The sequence below is a fragment of the Astatotilapia calliptera genome, chromosome 3 (genome assembly GCF_964374335.1).
Source record: "Astatotilapia calliptera chromosome 3, fAstCal68.1, whole genome shotgun sequence".
NCBI lineage: Eukaryota > Metazoa > Chordata > Actinopteri > Cichliformes > Cichlidae > Astatotilapia > Astatotilapia calliptera.
Window position 1 is genome coordinate 34,352,543 of NC_137424.1, and position 23,690 is coordinate 34,376,232.

Below are 23,690 nucleotides of genomic sequence, written 5' to 3' on the forward strand. Positions count from 1 at the left end.
CTTATTTTATTTCGCTCATTTGTTTTAAATATGTTTTTTTTTTGGTGGGGGTTAGCTGTTTTTCCACATGTCAATGGACTGGTTCTTATATAGCGCTTTTCTACTCTCACTGAGCACTCAAAGCGCTTTATACAACTTGTGCATTCACCCAATCACTTTATCTAAGGTTGCTTCTATCTAACATTCACTCGCATTCACACTCCGATGGATGCATTGGAGGGCAACAGGTTAAGATCTTGCCCAAGGATATTTGGCACGTAGATTGAAGGAGCTTGGGATCGAACCACCAACCTTCCGGTGAGTAGGTGACCCGATCTACCACCTGAGCAACAGCCACCCCGCACACATGTGCTCAGTTTTTTCTCCTACAGCTGTCATTCGATGTGTAATGCTAACTACTTTAGCACAAGTGGTTATGTTTGCATGTTTACCTGAAGTTTAAAGCTGGAGCGCTGCTATATGATTCAAACAAAAGAGCCTAGGTATAATGTCACATTGTTTTATCACTGGACATGTATTCAGTACCAGCAAATCATATTTGAACATTGTCAATTGCAGTGTAATAAAGCAGCGATCCCCAACTCCCGAGCCACGGACCTGTACCAGTCCGTGAGTCGTTTGGTACTGGTCCGCGAGACTTGAGGCTCGGGTGTGAAATTTATGGTTTTCAGGGTTTAAATCTGTTTTGGTTTTTTTTATCGTTTTCATCGTTAACTCAGTTTCCCCGTGTCTTTTCCCGTGTGTTATGACTAAATCTTTTTTTTTTTTAAAACTGGTACTGGTTTTATTTTGTTGTATTTATCCGCAACAACTTAAAGGCCAGTCCGTGAAAATATTGTCGGTCTGTGACGCAACAAAGGTTGGAGACCACTGTAATAAAGCACAATGTTAATCACCTTGGTGACAGCCTTAAGATGGGTCATGCTTCATTAAGTAATAGATATTGACTGCAATGAGGATTACAAACCTTCCAAAGCAACCAAATGTGGTATAATAATTTTTTGGTTATATAAGACTCAAAGACTATTTGGATTTGATGAAACTGTGCAGCTATTAAAAAATAGGTTTGCATTTTTAATTAAAACTAAGAATGGTAATGAGCCTATCAGAGAATGTTGAGAATAGGAAGAGTTTAATAACCCCAGCGATGCTTACGGGGGAAAAACAAGAAGAATTGGCTAAAGTTAATCCAATCTCAACACCGACAGTGGAAGGCTGTTAGGTAGATTTTGCCCTCGTGTTGTGACATTCTTGCTTCAAGACAGCCGTTTACTTGACCAGATCATTAATATATGATGAGCAGCGTTAAATCATACATGAGAACAGATGAGAAAAGAGTGGAAGAGGCGGGAGGGGGTAAAAGATCAGAATGACGTCAGACGTGGAAAAGTGGCTGTTGCCTATTTATCTCTCTTTGCTTGTCTTCAACACTACTTGTATTTCAGGATGTTTTCCGCCCGTGACAAAGATGGAGAATGGATAAATAGAAGTTGCAATAAAGTTGCGTCGTTCCGGTTTATCGGCCTCATTTTTTACTCTTCTTCTCCGTCTCTGTGGAGCTTTGGAGGCTTCTTTTTTTCCGCCCTGGATTTTGCACGCTGAATCTTTGTGTTTGGCTTTAATCTCTCCATCTATTAGTCCCCATTGACTGCTCCATTCTTCATTCTTCGATTTATTTGCTTGTTTCTTTATTTCTGTGTGTTGTAATTCCATATTCTTTGTTTCAAAATCTTTTCCTCCAGCTTCATTTCCATCCATTCCTCCCTCCGTGCATCAAAGGAAAAAGAACTGATGCAAATGTATAATTGAAAGCTGCTGAAAGCATTTACAGTAGGGGGTGAGTGGGAACTGGCAGCCACAACATTTGAAAACATGAAGAAACAAAGTCAGGTGGGCTGCTGCTGTATGTAAGTTGGTCATCGCCATGGCAAACCTTCTGACAGTTAACCTTAATGAGAGCTTCAAGCTGTTAAGTTAAAGAGTCTGAGATGGTGTGTAATGCTACAGTCACAGTGGGGAAAAACAGTGGTTGGAGACTGCAGCATTAACTAAAATATTGCAACCAATGAGTGCAATGAGCTTGTGATCTTGTCGCCTGTGAACTGGCAGTCGAACTGCTGTCATTTTGCAATTGAACAGGGTCAACTTTGAAAACTGTTTGTGATAATACAGCCATGAATCAGAAAACGTCACAAATTCAGCCATTTCAGCTGGAACCTCTAGAACACAGGTGTCGAACTCCAGGCCTCGAGGGCCGGAATCCTGCAGGTTTTAGATGTGTCCTTGATCCATCACAGCTGATTTAAATGGCTAAATTACCTTCTCAACATGTCTTGAAGTTCTCCAGAAGCCTGGTAATGAACTAATCATTTGATTCAAGTGTGTTGACCCAGGATGATGTCTAAAACCTGCAGGACACCGGCCCTCGAGGCCTGGAGTTCGACACCCCTGCTCTAGAACATCTAGAACCAAAATTCATCCACAAACAGTGACGTAGTTGCTGCAGGACAGTGATTTAATTGCAACCTAACCTTGCATCTGTATAGGAATATACCAGAACACAACTAATTGGGAACCAATCAAGCCCCCTTTCCCAAAGACTACACAGCACAGATGGGTTGAGCTCATTATCGCAGGCTAACTTAGACTGATTGCAACTTGCTGGTTTATGAATTAGACGACAGTTATTTGCAAGCATTCGCAAATCTGCCTGAGAGTGATTGCAGGTAGGCCTCAATTGTTTTGAGACAGGTTGCCTCCCACCAGGCAACATGAGTTTGTCCTTAAGGACAGCACAGTTTCACCAGCAGTACCAGCAGACTCGTGCTCCACAGTGTGGATTCATCAATATTTGTGGATATTTTCGGGAAATTGTTTTGCATTTGATTTGCGAAGTTGTTAAAATCTGCAAGGTGCATGTTTCATTTGCCTGCCTGAAGGACAAAATGAGTTGCTGCAGTATGATTCAATTTCAATTTTATTTTATTTATATAGCGCCAAATCACAACAAAAGTCGCCTCAAGGTATGATAATACTAATAAACTGTCGTTTCTGTACAGGTGAGCACTGCCCGGCTGTTTATCACAGTTTCCACGGTGTAGGCTGCCGTTTTCTAGGGCTGAACTGTAGCCGCAGCCACGGCTCCTTCACAGCAAAAATGGCTGTCAGCTGTTATATAAGCTGTTACATAAAGTCAAAGTGTTTGGTCAAACCTCTGACCCAAGCTAAACGAACCACATTAGAAAACTTGTCAGCTAACTCAGAGACTCACACGCTCTCATGAGGTTGTGCGATTCCCTTTGGAGGCACACCGTGTGTCGTTGTTCCTCTGTACCCAAAACCCTTTCATAGTGCCACTCGGGGATTCTGCTCTACTCTATTCGCACTTTCAAATTACACAAAAAGGGGCTAACTGCCATCTAAAAAAGGCAAGCGTGTGGGTCTGTCTTTCGTCTGTCATCGACATCATGAGGCTGAGCTACGCTAAGCCCTCAGACTTGACTCTCCATGCCGAATAAAAACCAATTCACTCTCATTCACTCATTTTTTTTTGTCATTGTGCTTATTTCCTTTAACATTTTAATGTCTTCTCGCTCTGTTTCCCTTTTTCTCATTTTTTCCCCTCCCTCTTGAAATCTGGTAAAGTCAGTCTTGCCCTCATGAGACCATCTCCAAGTAGCACATCACACGCAGCAGAGGTAGAAAGAGATATTGGAGTGGGGTAACGCAACAATCCCAATTAGGACACAGAGCCGCAGAGACGAGCAGCTTTTATGATCACAACAGAGGAATATATTTTCCATATCTGGAACAGAAGCAACACATACATGTGCACACTGCGTCCCCGCAGCACCAATCCCATGGACGGTCACATGTCATACGCTTTATTTCACAGCAGTCCCAGTCCTCATTCATGCAAATGTAACGATAGGATTGTGGAGGAGGGAGCAGGAGCGAGGGGGAAGCTGCGAGGGCGGATGATGATCAGGAGAGAAATGAAAGTGTTTGCGTGCAAGTGTGCAGAATGTGCGATGTTCACTTTGTCACTTTCACGTGTCTGCATGTCGCACATGTGTGTCGCCTCATTTCTGTTCTACTTGCTTTCGATTTGCAAACCTAACACAGGCAACATGTCTGATCAGATTTTTACTCCCTTGTCTTTTTTTCCTCCTCATTCTTCCCATCATCCCCCCGGAACTAATTTCCCATCCTCTGATTTCTCTTTCTTTCCCCCTTTTCCCTCCTTCCATAATCGGATCGCTCTTCACGTCAGACGTTTCTTTCATTCTGTCTTTTATTTAATACTCTTGACATTCCTGTGTAGTTTTCCTCATCCCTTCTCTTCCATCCTTTTCCTTCATCCTGTTTTTTTTTCTTCTGTTCCTCGTGGAGCAGGAGAAAGAAGTAGCTCCTCTGGATTATGGTGCATCTTGCAGGATTTGTGTGTGCATGTGTGAGGGAGGTGATGTGATTTGTGAGCTTAATTTTACACAATATAACGAGGTTAGGATTTTACACACACACACACTGTATGTGTATGATGCTGCCGACTGCACAGTGAGTGTGTACTGCACACACTTGTATCACATGTTGGCACCGCCCCTCATGACTTCATGGTTACCAACCAGATATTCTCATGCTCCATGTTTTCACATTTTCTCTCATGTCTAGTTCTTCAGAGTCTTCTGATAATAACTAACACGAGGTGAGAACGAAGCCTCTGTGAACAAATTCTGCTTATGAATTTACCTGATATGTTTCACTGGAAGCTTTGCCGTCCATTTGTAATGTAGGGGTTTTTGATCCATCACGCTTGAGCATACTTTGGGTGCGTGCAGTCAAACAGTCTGCGTGGACAGCCAAACAGGGTTGGCATTTGCTGCATTGAACCAGATAAATATTGACTATCGTCTGATGAGGACTGAGCTTTTTACTAGCATTTCAAATTATCTGAAGAAACGGAAATCGCTAGCTACACTGGCCCATAACAAATTAGATGTTTGCTCCAGGTGCAAAGTCAGCAGACTGGCTACTGGTTTTAACAAAACTGTGGTGCTAAAAGAGCTCCTTAAACACCTCACAGACACAAATCTTACCATTGTCATCTGGTGGTGCACACCAAAAGTCGTGTCAGTCAGCTTGTGATGCACTTTAGTGTTTTGGTTTGTCATGTACCGTATTTTCCGCACTATAAGGCGCACTTAACATCCTTTAATTTTCTCAAAAATCGTCAGTGCGTCTTATAATCTGGTGCGCCTTATCTATTAATTCTGGCTGTGTTTACTGACTGTAGCAATGGGAATTGCATTTACCTGTGTGTTCCGCCCGGAGTCTCTGCTTCTCACCTTCCGGTGTTACACTCTCAAGACTCCGGGCGGAACACACAGGTAAATGCAAAGTCAAAGTCAAAGTCAACTTTATTTGTCGATTCTGCCACATGTACAGGACATACAGAGAATAGAAATTGCGTTACTCTCAATCCCTAGATAAATAGCAAATGAACATTTAAATATATTTAAATATAAAAGTGATTAAAAATGCAAGTAAAATAATTAAAAAGTAAAAATTTAAATAAATACAATTTTACATATAACAAGAAAGCTATACAATATACAATATAATGGGTAAGTGACATTGAGTGTAAACCAGGCAGAGTAGTGCAATTAGGCAAATAGTGCAAATGGAGATTTAGTAATGTACGGTAAGAGAAAGTGTAACAACAAAGTCTTATGAGGTAATGGCAGTCCAATGCTCCACAAAGTGACTGGTAACTGGTGCATGCAATTCCCATTGCTACACTGACCTCGAGCTGATTTTATGTGGTACACAGCGCTCAAAAATCTATCAAAAAATGTTTTAGTAGGACTTTGCTAAGCTACGAAGCTGCACCGCTTGATGAATTGTCTGAGCGTTATGGCTACCGTAGTCAGGAGCCTTGCGGCTCATAGTAATCTGGGTCCAAAACTCTGTCCACGTCAGGTCCCAAACAAACACTGTGTAAATTCTTTCATCTTTAATAAAATGATCAGTGTTGCTGCTTTACCAGGTGTATCAATTAAGTTAAACATCCAGGCATCCATGAAAACAGAATTTATTAAATTAAACGGAGTTAGAAGTTAGCAGGAAGTTAGTAGATAGTTAGCTCGCTGGTTTTGCTAGTTACCTTAACATGATATATCATGTTCTGACTGAGAGATTTCTGGAAAAAAATAAAACGTACAGCTCTGCTATCACTTCCAACATGAATGTAGAGAGAAAGCTACACAATAGTGATGTTTGTAGGATTACTGAAGTTGGGCTAGATGGTATATAATGCTGTGCTAGTGATCGCTAGCGACACCGCTACGTTAGCATACCAAAGCATAAAACTGAACCTGGAGAATGAACGCTAACCTTTTTCCACTTTTTTTGACAAATGCATTCGCCTGGAAAATTGCTGTAAACGGACCAAATTTCAGTAGGAGAGAACAACTGAGATAGTCCAGCCACAATATGAGGTTAGTCATTAATGTAAGATAAGATAACCTTTATTAGTCTCACACGTGGGAAATTTGTTACAGCAGAAAGTGGACAGTGCAAAGTTACATAGCAAAAATTAGAAAAACACTGGAATAACATATACTGTTGTTCCAGCGTTTATAGAGCAGCTACCAGAGAATTCAACATTAATGAATTAATGGTATGGAAGTGGAGGAAGCAAGCGGAATGAGTTGAGTAAAGTTTGACTTTTCTGACTGATTTGTTTCGTTAAATGCGCTTTATAATACGGTGCGCCTTATGTATGAACACAGACCCGTGTGTCGACAGTGCGCCTTATAATACCGTGTGCCTTATGGTCCCATAAATACGGTACACAGTTTTGTAACCAGCTGCTGCCAGCATTTCAATGTTAACAGTGCTTTAGGAAAATTGGAGTCTGTTCTCTAGTTGGACAAACATAGTCCAGTCTGAACACCCCTCGATTTCTACTGTGACATTTGGGCAATAGGGTCAGATTTTGGCATAAATGGCATGAAATCATGGATCCATCCTGCCTTGTGTCAAAGGTTCGGGCTACTGGTGGTGGTGTAATCGTGTGGGGGGTTTCTTGGCCCACTTTAAGTCCCTAAGTTCCAACTGAGCACTAGGGGTGCAACAATACTCGTATCGATATTGAAGCGTTCGATACAGTGCTTTCGGTTCGGTATGTATGTATCGAACAATACAAAATTTTTTATTTATTTTATCAACTTTTCTTCTGACGATCCTGTCTGTGTTGAGCGCTCAGTGGATCTGCGTTCGACTACTCTGCCTAGGCTGCACTGTCGAGCGCAGATCCACTGAGCACAGTGCAAGCTAGCAAGACAGAAGCTAAGCTTGTTGCAACATGGCAAATTGAACCTCCCCCCCCCCCTCATTCAGATCTGGCGTTTGGAACTATCTTGGTTTTCATGTGAAACATGACCCTGACGGTAAGCGCGTCATGGGCAAAAGTAAAACAGTATGTCGGATGTGCCACGCAATGCTCAGTTACATTGGTGGGAACTAGTGCGTTAGCGCAGTTTGCTCGTTAACGTGTTGACTCCGTCCGGCCACGCACAGGGTGATCCGCGGTAGCTCGTTAACGGAGATTTGCCGCGTTATGGCGTTAATGTAATTTTAACGAGATTAACGCTGACAGCACTAGTGGGAACACAACGAATATGACTGCACATTTACGCCGACATCATCCTAGTGCAAAGACGAGTGGAAGCAGACAAAAACAACAAGCATGCATGCTACAAACTTTACCCGAGTCATTTAGACAGCCGTTAGCACATGATTCTCCTTATGGGGACCTGATATGTTTAATATGCTGCTGAGAATATAGCCCAGAAGAAGCGTATAGTATAGCTTTTATGTTGGAAAGAGCCATTTCTCTGTAATAAAATCTCTTTTCCAAAGATGAGTGATTCTTCAATCAGATAGATTTTTTATTTTATTTTGTTGTTTCAGCAACATTACATTTAAAAACTGTACTTTTGAGTTAAAATATATATTTAGAATTTTAATAAATGACAAATTAAAAAGGCATGAACATTTTTGTATCGAAAAAATATCGAACCGTGACACCAAAGTATCTAACCGAACCAAACCGTGAATTTTGTGTATCATTGCACCCCTACTTTTGCACATGTCGAGGAGCGTGTCAGGCTACATTTCACTGTGTGTTATACTTGTATAACTATGCATGTGACAAATAATAAAGAACCTAGAACCTAGAACCTGAGCACCACAGCTACTGCTGCTAACATGTGACGCACCAAGTCACAAAGCACAAATCAAATTACTTTGTTGAATAATGACACTGTACTCAAATGGCACCAGATTGCAATCCAATAGAGCATCTGTGATCTGTGTGTGTGCATATGTGTGTGTCTCCCCCTAAACCCTGGATTTGATGTGATACTTCAAGTTTCTTTCTTTGGTTCCACCTATAAGATTTCATCCCCTATTTTTGCGAGTTGTCCTCCAGGTCTTGCCTTATTAACTTTGAGCCTTTCTTGCTATCCACCATCATTTTTGTACCATCGCGTTACCAAGCAGTGTACCCGAAAGTAGCAGCTGCGGCAGCTGCCCCATGAAAACAAACACCAGCTGTGCCTACAACTATAGCAGATTAGTCACTAAAGTACCCTGAATGCTGCGTGACAGGATTTCCAAAGCTTCATTTGACTGCAGGTTTAGCAACTTTGCTAAAGTATACAAATGACAATTTTATTTGGAGTTTAGTGGAGTCTTAACATATGAAATATTGAGGACTTGGAAGTAAAAACCTATTTTTTTCATGCACCTTTTGTGCAGAAACACACAGATGACTTCGTATCGAGAGCGCATCTGTCTGGAGATAAAACGATCATCCATATATTTTTGAATCGTTAGTGGGTCACTTGTGCCAGAATCGCATTAAATTTCCTGTGTGAGAAGCTGGGGAAACCTTTTTTTAATTCGCTCTCATCTGTTTCGGCTTTTCATTCTTAGCTCCCTTTTTTTAGCCTCACTTCATACCCTCGTCTGTGTCCCTTCCTCATCCTCCTCCTCATTTTAATGTCCTGCTTCTCTTACCTCTTCTCCCCCTCCTCCCCGTACCCCTCTCTCTCACCCTCAGTTCATCCCCTGCACCTTTCCATCTTCCCACATACACACCAGAGATAAAACTTTATTACTCACCACAGCCAGAGACCAGTCAGTATGCGTATGTGTATTTTGCATTTCCTCATTATGCGTTCCGTGATATCATTAAGAGGGGTGATATCTCTCCCCTAAAGAGCTTTTTATCTCACCCTCTCTCTGCTGGCCTCACTCAAATTGCTTTGTTTGTGTTGCTTCCACGCAGACGAGAAGAGCTAAACGAAGGACTTCTCTCAGCCTACCTGCTCATGTAGAAGCATGTGTGGGTGTATGAGTGATATTCAGAACCATTCATATCATTTGATCAGCTCTTCAGTGATGTCTTTTTGCATCTTTCTACTATCTTTGAAAAGGAAAAATCCTCCTTGATTGCAGCGTTAGCAGTTTTTACTCTGGATTCATTCATAAAGTCGTTTCTGGCATTCCGACAGTCAAAAATGTAGGATTTCAATGACGAATTGGGAATTTTAGTTGGATTTTCATAGCATTGTATTCAACAAACAGCCTGTGTTATTTGTTATTTAAAGGGGACCTATTGTGCTCATCTCCATGCTTTTATTCTTTGACTCTACCAGAGTGCCTTTGCATGAGTCACAGTTCAAAACTTGCTTATTTACTTATAATGGGTCTTGGCGCAATCAGTGGTCTGAAACAAGCTTTTTTGGTTCTCTCCGTTTAAGCTAGCTTTCATCTGATTGGATGCTGGTCACAAACAGAAGGTTTGAACAGCCGTGTGCCTGAGATGACTGTGACATCGAACTGTGAAATCAAGTGCTTTGAGCTTTTAGCTTACAGGATTACTGTACAACGTCAGCTTCCCTCATTGTGTGAGGGTAAAGAAAGAGGTTTCCTTTCAAGCTAAGAAATCCAGACGGTGTCATGCATGTGCACTCAGCAGTTTGGATCCACATTGAAATACTGCTTAGATGTAAACTTAAACAGAGCAAAGCCCGGAGTCTGTAAAAGGCGGATCGCTGCCCCCTCTCCTCAGCTGTCATCTTTCAGCTGCTATCAAGCATGTTTTGCGTTAACCTTTCATAGTATGTAGGAGTATTCTGGTAGAAGAACAGCCTGACGTGGACACGTGTAGATGGTGAAAGCATCAGCATTCGGGGCTGAATAAGCAGAGGAAGGGCATTCATCCTTGTTTAAGAAACTGCAAGACCGTTATGTTTGTTGTCTAGGGAAATAGGCTAACACGAGATGCTGCTAGTGGAGCTAGGGTTAGAGACAGGCTGCAGACTTAGCTGCGCGCCACTGTGACGGGGTAAATGTAAGCTAAAGCAGGAAAGACTTGTGTGCAGTCGAGATGAGTCATGTCCTGCATGCTAAGAGCAGAATTAGCAACAATCCTAATCCAGCTGATATTGTTTACCAACAGACAAGCTGCAGGACTTTTTAGCAGCTCATAAAAAGCTCGTAATTCTTTTAAAATATCTAGCTAATGCTAGCTTTAGCAAATGGAGTGAAACCTGCAGTACAGTAATTTACCAATCACACCCTCCAAATGTTGCAGTCTACTTAAGCTAGAAGTTTCCCAACTGACATGTCAGTGCTGCCGCTGCCCTGCAGCTGTTTCGTCCCCTCCACTACCCGAGCATCCACCTGTCGGCTCTCATGGGATAATTACTCATCACTCTCCACTTTCTGTGCATCATATTTGCAGGGAGCAATGAGCATAGTGTACCATATCTGAGATAGATACGCTGGGTCACTCTCGGTAAACTATCAAAATCTGTAGCAGAGTGCTATTCTCCCTTTTGGACTATAATCAAATTTTTGTAATCCTGTTACTTGTTGTTATGTCCATTACCATCCTGGCAGCCATCTAAAGGTCTGCTCAAGATATACGCCCCCCGTCTTCGCTCCTCGTCTTTGTTCTTGTTTTATTTTCACAGCCAGACTTCGGCTTCCCTTTTCCAAGTTTTACCCTTTAAACTAAAATATTTTACCGTCATGAGTTTGCATAGTTGCAATCCTGTCTCTGAGCGAGTGCATACATGAATAAGAGATTTAGTGGTTCCACCAGAAGGCACAATAGTAAAACTGGCGTGTGTATATAAATCAGAATCACTTAAGAAAATGAATTGTTAGCTGCTGCGGTTCTCTACGATGCTCTTTCTATAAAAATATGGTGGACTGTCTTTCAGTGCCTGAAACAGCACTCATGCACACAACACACACACAAACAGAAAAGCAGGAATGGAGGTAGGAGAAAATGGAAAGTGATGGAGACAAAGATATAAACAGAGGTTTTGTCCATTAAGTAATGCAGTGAGGGCTTAACTAATCAAACCAAACTCGGACCGTCGCTCCTGTAAGAACTTTAGAGCCACGCACAAACACGCAGGCACGCTGCAACGGTATAAAACTTACCCATTAAATCGATTTACAGCTCACTCGGTTCTGTCTGGGGTTTTTCAATCAACAACACCTTTTGTTGACCTTTTTTTCACTCTGTCCTTCTAAAAGTCTCTATTTCTGGCAGTGCAAGTTGTGTGCTCAGTGAACCTGGTATGTGTCTGATTTTTGTGTCAGTCCGTTGACAGAGCGGTTGAGGCTCCGCTCTGACAGAGGAACTTTCTGGGGAGCAGGTGTCAAAAAGTAACAAGGTAGAAACAGAAGGCGAGACGGAAGGGAAAGATTTAAAAAATGTGTAAAAAGGAAGAATATCACAAATTTAGGACATTAGGACGTGTTTTTATGCACTGTTCTTGCATTTTGAGTTCATTTTTGTTAAATAGATAATAGCATTATTTTTTTTATAAATAAGCGCTGCTGGAGCCTTAACTTCTTCAGATCGTATCCTTTTCTCCCTGCACCCGAAGCCTGTTTGGCAATAAAAAAAAGATCTATAGAAGCAGAAGCAAAAGTATATATGTAGAGCAGGTCGTGGATGTTGGTGGTTTGATCCCTGGCTGCTCCAGTCTGCATGCCAAATACTATCGGGCAAGATACTAACCCCAGGTCGCTCTCCAATACATCCATCAGAGTATGAATGTTTGTGAATGTTAGATAGAAAGCACTTAAGCATAGAAAAAAGTGCTTGTATAAGTTAGTGTGAATGGATGAACGAGGCATGTTGTATAAAGTGGTTTGAGTGCTCCGGGAGAGAAGAAAAGTGCTATAAGAATCAGTCCATCAACGTTTACCTTAAATCTATAGCGTTATAAGGCCGCTTGTGGCACATCCCCTAGGAAGTAGTCTGGACAGTGGTTCCCAGGGGATGAAATCAGTGGACAAGTTACAATGATGTCAGTGTTGATTTCTTCATTTTCACCTCCTCATTCCTCCTGCAGACACAGCTCCAGCTTTGTGAGCTCCCTTTTTCCAGCTTAGTTTCTTCTCATTTGGGCTGAGCGCTGAGCTGCCCACGAGGCTCAAACAAGGCTTGAGGTGGTATTATCTCCGTGCCTATGATGCTGCAGGCCAGAAGGACAACTTTAAAGTCCTCCATCAGGACCTCTGCCCTGCCAGGCACAGCCTCAAATAGTACGACTTTGAGTGATTCACAAGTTCAGCAAGAGGTTTAAAGAACAATCCCTTTTTTTTAAAAAAGCCTGGTTCTTTTGTTACTGTGGTTTGTAGAAGTTTGTATCTCTGGCTTGTTAAAAAGCAAAAGCAGGACACAGAATGGTGAATCCTTTCACTAAAGCCCTGCCTGTGATCACTTCTGCTTTAAAAGTCTCCAAACAGAAGGTGGGGGGATTTAAGGATCTGAAGTCCTGCTTTGAGATGTGTCCCATGATCGTTGAAGACAAGCCTTTGGTCGCTACTGTCTCCACTGGTAGCCTGTCAGACTGTCGCTAAGGATTAGAGATGCACTTTCTGCTACTTTATAGAAATCATCAATAAATCTCATCTGTGATCTAGGGGAAAGACTTCTGGAAGACTTCAGTATTTCCACTCAGACGTTTCCTCCTAAACTGACTCTCATCATCATTTTGGCTCACATCATCACTAGGTGTCTGGGAGGGAGTGGACACTCCTGCAGGAGGCCTTAGTCACTGTAGAGTGGACATGAGGCTGTGCAATGAGGAGAGGAGATGTGCATCACCTCTGAGCCTCAGCTCCCACCTGTAATCCATTACAGTAACGCTATGTTTTGAGAAAAGCAAAACAGACATGTCATTTAGACTTATGATCTTCTTTGTTTCCTGATTACCAAAACAAATGTTTTATTTTATCTAAAATAAAAATGACATCACCTGAATGGCTGGGGTTAGAGTTATGCATCAAGTTCTGTTGTTTATCTATGAACGTAGACACAGTGCCTCATTCTTCAATTCAGCAAAGGGCATTTTATGGCCATGGTTCTCTGTCCTGGTTGTCTTGTAACACTGAATGAACTCTGTGTGTATTTAGCTGTAACCCCTCATATCTCAGTAGACTCTATGTATTACTCATATTCATCTTCCAGCCTTTTTCCTCTCTGTCACCTCCTTTTTCTTCATCCCATCCCTATCTCTCCTCTTTCACTTCCTCCTCCTCTCTGTTTGCCTGCTTTGCATTTCATTACTTCTCTATCCACTTACCTCTGTCTTCCCTCGCCCATGTCACTGTCAGTTTGTGCTTATTTATTGTTGCTACTCTCGTTCTTCCTTCTATGTGGTCACATTGGAGTTTACTGCGATTGTGCCTTTTTAATTTACCTTTTAATTGTCTTTTTGTGTGTGTTTAGAACGTTGAGTTCTTGGTTTCAGATGGATGTTCACATTTTAGCAGCTGATGTTAAATTAGAGCTAATAACTAGCTGGGACCACATCCTCTGTAACGATGGGCGATGAGGCATGAGGAAGTGTGAGCTGGTGCTGCGGTTTGGGGAAGGCCTCAAAGGGGACTGCGACTGCTCCTAACGAGAAGTGAATGAAGGAAAGGAAGAGAAAAGAGAGGGAAAATGGGGGGGAAGGGTGGGGCATGAAAATGAGAACAGCAGGTATAGGTGAAAGGGGGCTTTTATAGCCTGAGGCCGGAGGGGGGGTGATGGAGGAGACGCCCCGCTCCTGAAATTCAGATGATATCTCCACTAAAAGTAGAATATAGCGCCGCTGCCAGAAGCTCACTTTAAGTCAAAGTGTTGGGTTTTAAAGCATTGAATTTAATAGTAGAGCAGCGGTCCCCAACCCCAGGGCCACGGACCGGTACCAGCTCGGGTGTGAAATTTATTTTTTTCAGGGTTTTTATCGTTAACTCGGTTTCCCTGGGTCTTTTCCTGTGTTGTAGTTGTGCGTCTTTTTTTTTTTTCAAGAAATATTTAGGCATTACCATGGTGACCAGAGAGCATTAGAGTTCATACTACGATAATTATTTTCAAACTTTATGATTTTCTTCCCGTTTTTGTAGTTTCTAGATAATCAGAAGTTTGACAAACGTGCTGCGTAACAAATGCTAAGCTACAAAAAAAAAAAAATCCCAGTTCAGAGGAAAAGGTTTAACGATGTCTGTGTAATCTTTTACATAACTCAGCATTACAATTTCATTTGTGAAATCATTTGAACAATATCAAATGTTCCAGCTAAAGACACAAATCCCCTTTGAGGATGCGTCAGGATGCTAAGACTGACATGTGGAGCTACCCGCTGTGGCGACACCTTGTGGCATGAAAGTAGCTACATAATAAAGCAAGAAGAAGACATAAATGCAGTTTCTCTAATGGCCACTGATGGCTGGCTCCAAAAGCAAGTCAGTCGCCACAGATTCCCAAGTAAACTTGCCTAAATATACAGCATTAAAAGCACCACCATTTTTTATTTACAGTCTGTGGATATAACGAGCGTAATTTCAGTTCCCTGTAGTCCTCCTAAATATAGGATGTTTTTTATCTCCTTTTGTTTCACATCTGATTAAACAACATTTTAATTTCTTCTCCATCACTGGCTGGGAGTTGGCCACTCACGCTGATGTGACGCTGGAAATACCAAATCAATCAAGTTACATCCACTGTTGCCTTGACAGCTCGCCAACGATAAAAATGGACTTCCACGTCTCTTCCCCTCCGTCGCTTTCTCTTTCCCTCGCTGCCCTTCCTCCACCCTCCATATACGTCTCCCCGCCCATTTCTCCCTCTCGCTTCCTCTTTCTGCTGAAGCAAAGCCTATTTTCCGCATTATAGTCAACATGGCTCACAGCGAAACGTGCGATTACACAACCAGGTGGAAGTGAACGCTCTTTCTTCCTCTCCGCTTGGTAGACGCAGATGGATCGTGGTGATGAAGATGAAACGGGCCAGAAAGATACCAAACCTGATGAAATTTCCTTAGAAGCATCAAAGCTGCTGCACGACACGCACAAATAACAATTAAACAGAGAAATACTTTATAAGCTATAGAAGTAGTTCTCCTTTTAAAGTGAGGATAAACACTGCATGTAATGACTTTAGTGAAACATTTAATCTCTCCATTTAAAGTAATTGGAAGTATAATTTGCTGAAGCTTTGTCCTCTCTGATAAAATCTTCCTTTCTTGGCTTTGTTATATTTAACCAGTTTTATATTTTATGGTCTTAAAATAATAATCAGCTGTGACTTACATCTCTATGTGGCATTGCTGTAGCTTTAACTGCTCTCCCTGGCTTATGCTTTCCACGTATGCGCTTGGAAGTGTGGGGACTTCCCAGAACTGAGCCATACCGCCAAATATAACGCATTGCAGATGAACCAAACAATCTCCTTTTGATTATCGTTGTCCTGAATGAACTAAGTTTGGTTCAGCCAGACAGTTCTGTTTGAAATGTTTATTTACATCGAGCAGTTTAGTGTATAGGCTTTGACCTCATCTTCCACAGAATCTAAACGCACAGATGTGTTTGGTAGTGATGAGTAAATATCATCCCACCATTCAGAATCAGCAGCAGTACCGTGGTGCAAAGCAAAGGCAGACATAGGAAATTAACATCTTCGATAGAACACCCAAATGAGAGGGAATAGCCTTGATTGAAGGTGCTTGCAGTGCATATTGTCTTTGTATGTGGGATTGTTAGAATCTAGTTGAGTTTGGACCTTGACTGGGCCATTGCAACACCTCAGTTGTTTTCTTTTTCAGGCGTTATGTTGTAGATTTGCTGCTGTGCTTGGGATCACTGCTGCATGACCCTGTTTCAGACAAGCTTTAGCTGTCAGACAGATGGCCATACATTTGACTACTTTCATATGCAGAGGTGTTCATGGTTGACTCAATAGCTGCAAGCTGCCCAGGCCCCGTGACTGCAAAATAACCCCAAATCATCACCCTCCACCCCCGTGGTTGGCAGTCGATATGTGGTGCTTTTGATGATATGCTGAGTTTGCTTTTCTCCAGATGCTTCAGCGTGCTTTACAGGCAAACATCTCTACATTGTTCTTGTCTTTCCAAAGGATTGTTCCAGACATATTGTGGTTTTTGTTGATGCAACTTTGCCGTGTTCTTTTAGAAAGAAGAGGCTTTCTCCTTCAAAACAAGCTCTACTCCTTTTCTGATTGTACCGTCAAGACCTTTAAGATTTAACGTTTCATTAAATGTTAACTGAAGTCCGTACTCTCTGAGCTCCAACTCTTGGCTCTTTGTGGTTTCTATGTACATTACATGGTCTGATCTTGGGGTGAATTTGCTGAGAATGACACCTGGACTTTGTGTTAACACACAGCTGAACGCTCCAGCATTCAGCCACATCTGAGTCACGCAGAGTGAATCCAGTCCTCGGGATTTGAAATCCCAAGCATAAAAGTTTTCTCACGAGTAATCTAGCATTTACCAGACCAATCCTGGCAGGAACCGGGGGTCGTTAGCTGTCTGAGGAGCCCCGACACAGAGGCCTTGCGAATGCCATGGCTTTCAATCATCATGGCACAAGATCCAACTAACCTAGTCTCCTCCTAAAAGTCCTCAATTGCTAAGAAGTAGCTCTGGTCTGGGTTTTTGTGCTTCACACAAAGAAACGTAGATATGAAGCCGGTTAAACATGCGAAACCAGCTGGTAAATGTAACACGCAGAAAGACAGAAGCTATGCACTGAGTGGAAACTGAAGGAAATAACAAGCCAGTAAATATGAACGCACACACTTTGTGAGGTTAAAAAAAATTGCAGATGTTTAAAGTGGGGAAAAATTGATTCAATAGATTTGCCACATACAAAGAATGGTTTAATTATTGTTGGTTTACATTGAAACTCCACATGCAAAGCAATCACAGCTTTCAGTCTGTCCTGTTAAACTCCCGTCACATTTACAGCCTCCCTGCACTGACACCTTAATGTCTGCAGTTTTAGACACAAATTATTCGTTTTTATGGTTTTCAAAGATTCTTTTCTTTATGAAGACAATAAAATCATTATTTAAATATATCAATAATCTGTCTTTTGCAACACAAGCAGTACTAAGAAGTGCTCCAATAGCTATTTTTGAAAATCTCCACACCTTTTTTCCGCTCCAATTTACACATCCCCTCAAAACTCTCTGCACTGCATTTTAGTTGCTCCCCAGGGCGCTCCTGATTGAAAATGTTTCCCCAGTAGTTGTGGTGTTCATAGCATCACTGTCAGTTGTCAAGCCTGGGAGGTAGCTAGCACCCTCACACGCCGTTCCCCCGAGTACTGCCAATCTGGGCTTCAGCCTTCAGTTTTGCTCAGACTCGTCATCCTTTTCTCTGAGAGAAATCACAAGGGGATCAAATCTAATTATTTTTCCTTTTTTGGGTGTGTTTATTATAACTGTTACTTCAAGTTAGGTAGTATAATGATTACTTATGTCAGTGTTTTTCAGTGTAGGGGCAGCAGAAATGACCTCGTGTCCGATTACAACCTGTCACGGGGAGAGTTTTAATAGACTGGTCCTTTGCCATGAACAAGCTCTTACTATGATGGAGAACAACCAAAAAAGGTAATTATCTGGACTGCACACACTGAGCCTCGTCGTCTCTCTCTTCTTTTAACAAACAGGAAGATCATCGAGGTGAAAATCATTGATGATGAAGAGTATGAGAAGAACAAGACCTTTACCATCGAGCTGGGAGAGCCTGTTCTGTTGGAGATAGGACAGAAACACGGTGAGTGTGTGTGTGTGTGTGTGTGTGTGTGTGTGTGTGTGTGTGTGTGTGTGTGTGTGTGTGTGTGTGTGTGTTTGTTCAAAGAGAGTATCAAGAAGTCAGGAGTGAGAGCAGGAACAGGGAAAGTGTGACAGACAGAATGACGTCTTTATTTATCAGCAAACAGGCCCGGTGCACATCTGTCGCTTGGAGACAAGGTGAGACCAGCATTGATTACCTGAAGCCTCCAATCTAAACTCAGATTAACCGTGGAAACATTTCACTTTGAGCCACTGAGGATGTGACTTGGGAAGGATTTCGACATCACTGGCCCTGAGCTGCGATGCGTTTTTGAAGTAATCGTGTCACAGGAGGGATAGGAGTAATAACTCATCCAAATCAGCATGTGATCTGCTTAATTATGTCACCATAAGGAGGTTTGGTGTATGCAGTATAAACAAAAGCCAGAAAGCTTCCTTTCGTTGTCTGGAATCGCTGTAGTATCGCAGCGTCGTCGCAGATGGAACACAATTTGCAGTTTAGTCATGGCAAATGAACCATCTCGATCAGCTTCTTTCCTCTCGTACTGTCATCTGCTAATTCAAAACTCGCGCAGATCTTTGAAATCCAAGAATCTAAAACATTTAAGCCCCCGCCCTTCTTTTTTTTAAGAATGTGAGAAGCTTTAGATGAAAATTTAAAAGGCTTCTTTAACAGAGAGACAGCTGATCTCCCCGAGGTGACTCAAGGCTGGAGAGAACCAATGCTCAAAGTCAATATGTCATTTTTATATATATATATATATATATATATATATTCCACATTTAGTGCTAAACATTACCAGCATTGTACCTCTGAATGTGTTAGCAGCTTCAAAGAGCAGCTAATGTGTCCCAATCAGAAAGTTCACGTATTTTTCAAACAAAAATTCTTCGCCGCGTTCATTTTGTGTCTTTAAAGACGTGCCAGCCAATTAGCCGCACCAGAATCTTCCTGCTTTATCACTCTTTAAACACACACAGAGGCTCTTCTCAAAGCGTCTATAGTGTAGATGTCACACAGGAAGAGCCCATAGCCTGCGGCATGCCGTGGCATGTTTCATTACACAGAAATGTGATGGGTTTTATAATGCTGTCACAGAGCGAGCAGACTGGCAACCACATAATGCTGTCACATACAGTACACAGCTTTTCAATTACAGCGAGCTACACACTGATAACGGCAAAAATTAATAACTTGCTGTCTGTTTTGGAAACGTGAGCGAACAAGGAGACGTTTGGGAGAGATGCTGCAGCATACACGGAAGCGCGCAATAGAGAGGTGGGAGAAAACGTAAAGTTTTTGCGGATAAAGCTCGCGTTTCCCATGTTTAAAGATTTAGCATATACATAAATATTCTTTCACAACCCACAGCATACGTTTTCTCAGTAATAGTTCACACTGCTGTGGTCTCTGCTGAGAATAATGAAAAAAAGAGTCTTAAGATGATGTCTGAAATCTGTCAAATTAAAAGATTAAGCAAACGACTATATGGAGAACCCTCAGGGCAAGATTTGATGATTAAATGCCACGGAGATATTTGAGTAACGTGACTGCCCAAACCTAGAGTAATTGTGCTGAGCTAAAATTTAAAAATGGACCTATTATATTCATTTCCAGCTCCATTTTTTTTTTTCGTGCACTCCACCAGAGTGACATTAGATGATTCACTGTTATATATATCATTCTTTTGTAGCTCATACATTGGTCTTTGTTGCTAAAACAGCTTTTATTTAATTCCTCTGTCTTTAAGTCTTCTGATTGGCTATCCCTCCCAAACAGAAGGTATGGACCAATAAAGGTGGAAAGTATTGATAGATGATAGAAGATTTCCATCACTGCATAAATAAAACAGTACAATTATCATGTTACATGTTATGTTCTGTTGTATGATATGTAACTAGTATTTGATATTTTCTCTACCATTTTAGACACAATTTTCATCTTAAATCCTTAAAAATATCTCACTGTTAAACAAAAAAACTCAGAATAACACAAGGAAACATTTCAGACCTTATTTTTAATATCTTTTCATTGACTTTTTTTTAAGTAGGATCTTAGATAATAATAAGTCCTATATGTGAAAATATTAGCAAACTAGCTTTGGCCTTTAAAAATGTCAGTGTGCAAGTAAATGGAGCAGTAATAAAGACACTTCAAAATGAAAACGCGTAAACAGTATCCTGGCAGGGCACATCCACTGAAACTGAAAGGTTTGCTCTTATTTTGAAAGTACAGTCACTGCTAACCAACGAGCACCAACCCGTTCTTGTCATGTGCTTCTCTGCTGCCAGGCTGGGCAGGTAGCTGTTTCTGTTATTACTGTAAAGTCTCATCACTACTCATCTCTATTGTCACCTAGGTGACTCGAATGAAAACAAGCCTTTGGTGGGGGCGGAGGAGGAAGAGGTGGCCAAGATGGGCTGTCCCAGTTTGGGCGAACACACACAGGTAGAAGTGGTCATAGAGGAGTCCTACGAGTTCAAGGTAAGTGTGTGTCTGTGCGTGCCGATACTGCACTAACAATGCCTTTACCAGAGCAGGTGTATGTGAGCGATTCTTCTATCAGATGCATTTTAAGTCCTGCTGGGTCGCTAAAACTAAATGTCCAGTGTCATTCTTTCATTTTGCAGTGGATGCATGTAGAGCAACGCCTTCTCTGGTAGGATGCTGCTGATTTTTAAAAAGGACCTGCAAAAAATAAGTTAATAATTTATTAACACGATGTTTTCAGAAACTCAAAGAAGTTAAGTCGCTTTCTTTTCAAGCTCCTTCCATCATCTGGATGACTGAGAACCAACACAGACGATATGCTTTCATCATATTTCAGTACAAAACAGGCATTAAACAAGCCTGGCTTTGTTCTTTCATAAATATTTTAACACTAGGAGGCGGGCCTTCCTAGATCTGATCCATTTCTAACTCTGACGAACACCATCGTCACGAGTGTGCAGCCGGGGAAACACAATAACGACACAACGACAGGGCTCTCTGTGGCTTCACGTGGACCCCTAACTGATGCCTGTCTCTTCATCTTGTGTCATCATATCGTTACTTATTTTTCCTGTTAATTGTCATATTCATTTGTCCTCTCATTCGTCATTTTCATCTCTGTTTGGTCTCGAAATGTCACCACTCGTGTGTCTGCGTACAGATTTCATCATCTCACGTGTCCATTTTTTGTCATTTTGTGTGCGTGTGTGTGTGTGTCTGTGTGCAGAGAGCAGTAAATACACTTCTTAGGCATGCTGAAAAGGTAATCCATCATTTTCATGCATGCAAAGCTTGTTCTCTAATCATCTACTGTACAATACTGAAATGTACTAATGGTGCCTGGGTTAATCACATCCCAATCTATAAATCATTAAGCGTTGCCACACATCGAGATTAATTAGTAATTTATCTTACCGTGACTGCTAAAATATGGCACATTTACCATTTTATGATGCTTTTAACATAGTAGATAGTAAAAAATTCAGAATTCCCTCCAAGCCCTGTCAGTAAAGTTACAGTAATGACTGCTAGTGCTGTGCTCCTTAGCTGCTGTCAGCTCTTTTACAACATCTTTTATCATCTTTCTTCTCTTGCCTGTTTTAGACTAAAACACTGAAGCAGAATGCCTGAAGGTTTTTTCTTCCTGAATTTTACAGCGAGCATAAGTAAAATGTGGCACGGCTGATTTCACAGCTTTATATTAATTAGCACACCTTATACCTGGAGTACCGGGGCCTGAAAATTTCAATGAATGTATGGTTTGGGTTTTAACCGAAAGGCCTGAAGTCAGCAGTTTCCTCTTTCTGTATAGCTGCGAATGAATTAACAGCTTGAGGGTTGTGTTTTTCCTGTTCTGCCTGATTTGTATGCAATGGCATGGTTGATATTTGTGCGTTTGTATATTTGTGTGTGCGTGTGTATAGAGTACAGTAGATAAGCTGATCAAGAAGACAAACTTGGCCTTGGTGGTGGGAAGCAGCAGCTGGAGGGAACAGTTTGTCAATGCTGTTACAGTCAGTGCAGGTAACACGCACACACACACGCACACACACACACACACACACACACACACACACACACACACACACACACACACACACACACACACACACACACACACACACAAAGGGCTTCATTTTGATTTATGAACAGTGGTTTTGGCTGACATTTTTCTTGACTTTATTTTTAAAGATGTTGGATGAAGGGAAAGAACTTTTCTTAAAACGTGACATCAGCATTTAATTTGGACCCTTATAGTGTATTTTGATAAGGAGAGATCATCAGAAGGAATTGAAAGTGATTTATTGATATACAGAATTCAGTTTGAGATATTTGGCGGTTAGACCCTGATGGCCCGGCGCAGCAGAACGGTATCTCAGTGGTGATAGGGATTAGAGCAGGACTCCCCAGAGTCTAGACACTGGTGGTGGAGATGAAGATGGAGGCTTGAATGGAGCCTGAGTTGCACGAAGGCAACTGCAAAGAAGAATGACAGATGTACAGTATGCAGAGTGAAAGCTGATTGGTCAGAAGAAGGCCAGCAGAAAGCTGATTGGACTAGACATGTGATGTCACAATCAGCTTGACAGCGTGGGAAAGTGGAAGTGATGTGGATAATCTAAGCTTAGATTATCCATCAACACCTGGGAAGCAGACAGATGAGTGACTACAGATCTTCCCTATTGAACTTACGCATAAGCTTCGTTTATTACATTCATAGTCTGTTTCTTTACTGTCACAGACAGAAGTCTGATTCAGTTTTAGTTATGTAAAGTAGTTTGACATTGTAGGAAATGCAGTACATGGACAAAAGAATATTTCTACCTGCATGTTACTCATGCACATATGGAGTTGCAGTTATGACTGCTTCCACTCTTTGGAGTGTGTCTGTAGGAATTTCTGCCCATTCATCCGAATTGGGGGATACGTAGGCAGAAACTGATGTTGGATGAGAGGGTACTCTGCACGTATTGAATCAGTAGAGCAGGTTTTATATACTATTGAATAATATCCCTTAGAATTCACTTTGGAATATCTTGGACAGAAGAAATGTATCAAAATTACTTGCTAGTTGCTATGGTGACATTTGATTACAGTATCACACTCAAAAAATGTTTCTTTTGCAAATATTTGTAAAGGCAGAAAGTAAGGCTGCATGCTTGACTCTGTAAACTGGTGGGAATGGGATTGAATGAAACAGCTCTCATATATGGGCATAGTATGGGCTACTAGCAAGCTAGATTAGCATAACATAGCACAATTATTGGTACATTATAGCATTTAATTAATACAGCATTTTGTGTTGCTTAAAACAACCCCTCACTCTTAATTTAAATATATTTCTATAATCTCTAAAGCTTATCAATTAATATGACGTAAGTTATTAGCTTCTAATTAAAATGTTAGGTTGGGGAGGTATTTCAGGCAGTTAGCCATTTTGCTTATATTGGGTAGTTTTTGTGAATTACAGCTACATACCAGCTGCTTTTCATCAAGTCATGACTAAAACAT

General features: G+C 41.5%; 1 protein-coding gene across 2 annotated transcripts in view; it reads left to right on the forward strand.

Moving 5' to 3' along the window:
* slc8a4b (solute carrier family 8 member 4b) overlaps nt 1-23,690 on the forward strand; it is a 127,519-nt gene that overhangs the window by 89,940 nt on the left and 13,889 nt on the right. Inside the window, exons 12-15 of one of the 2 annotated variants that reach the window (XM_026161718.2) lie at nt 18,061-18,167; nt 20,548-20,672; nt 21,406-21,441; nt 22,103-22,202. In XM_026161718.2, the coding sequence (XP_026017503.1) occupies nt 18,061-18,167; nt 20,548-20,672; nt 21,406-21,441; nt 22,103-22,202 (368 nt within the window). The remainder of the gene's footprint in view (nt 1-18,060; nt 18,168-20,547; nt 20,673-21,405; nt 21,442-22,102; nt 22,203-23,690) is intronic. The other variant, XM_026161721.2, reaches the window with a different exon arrangement.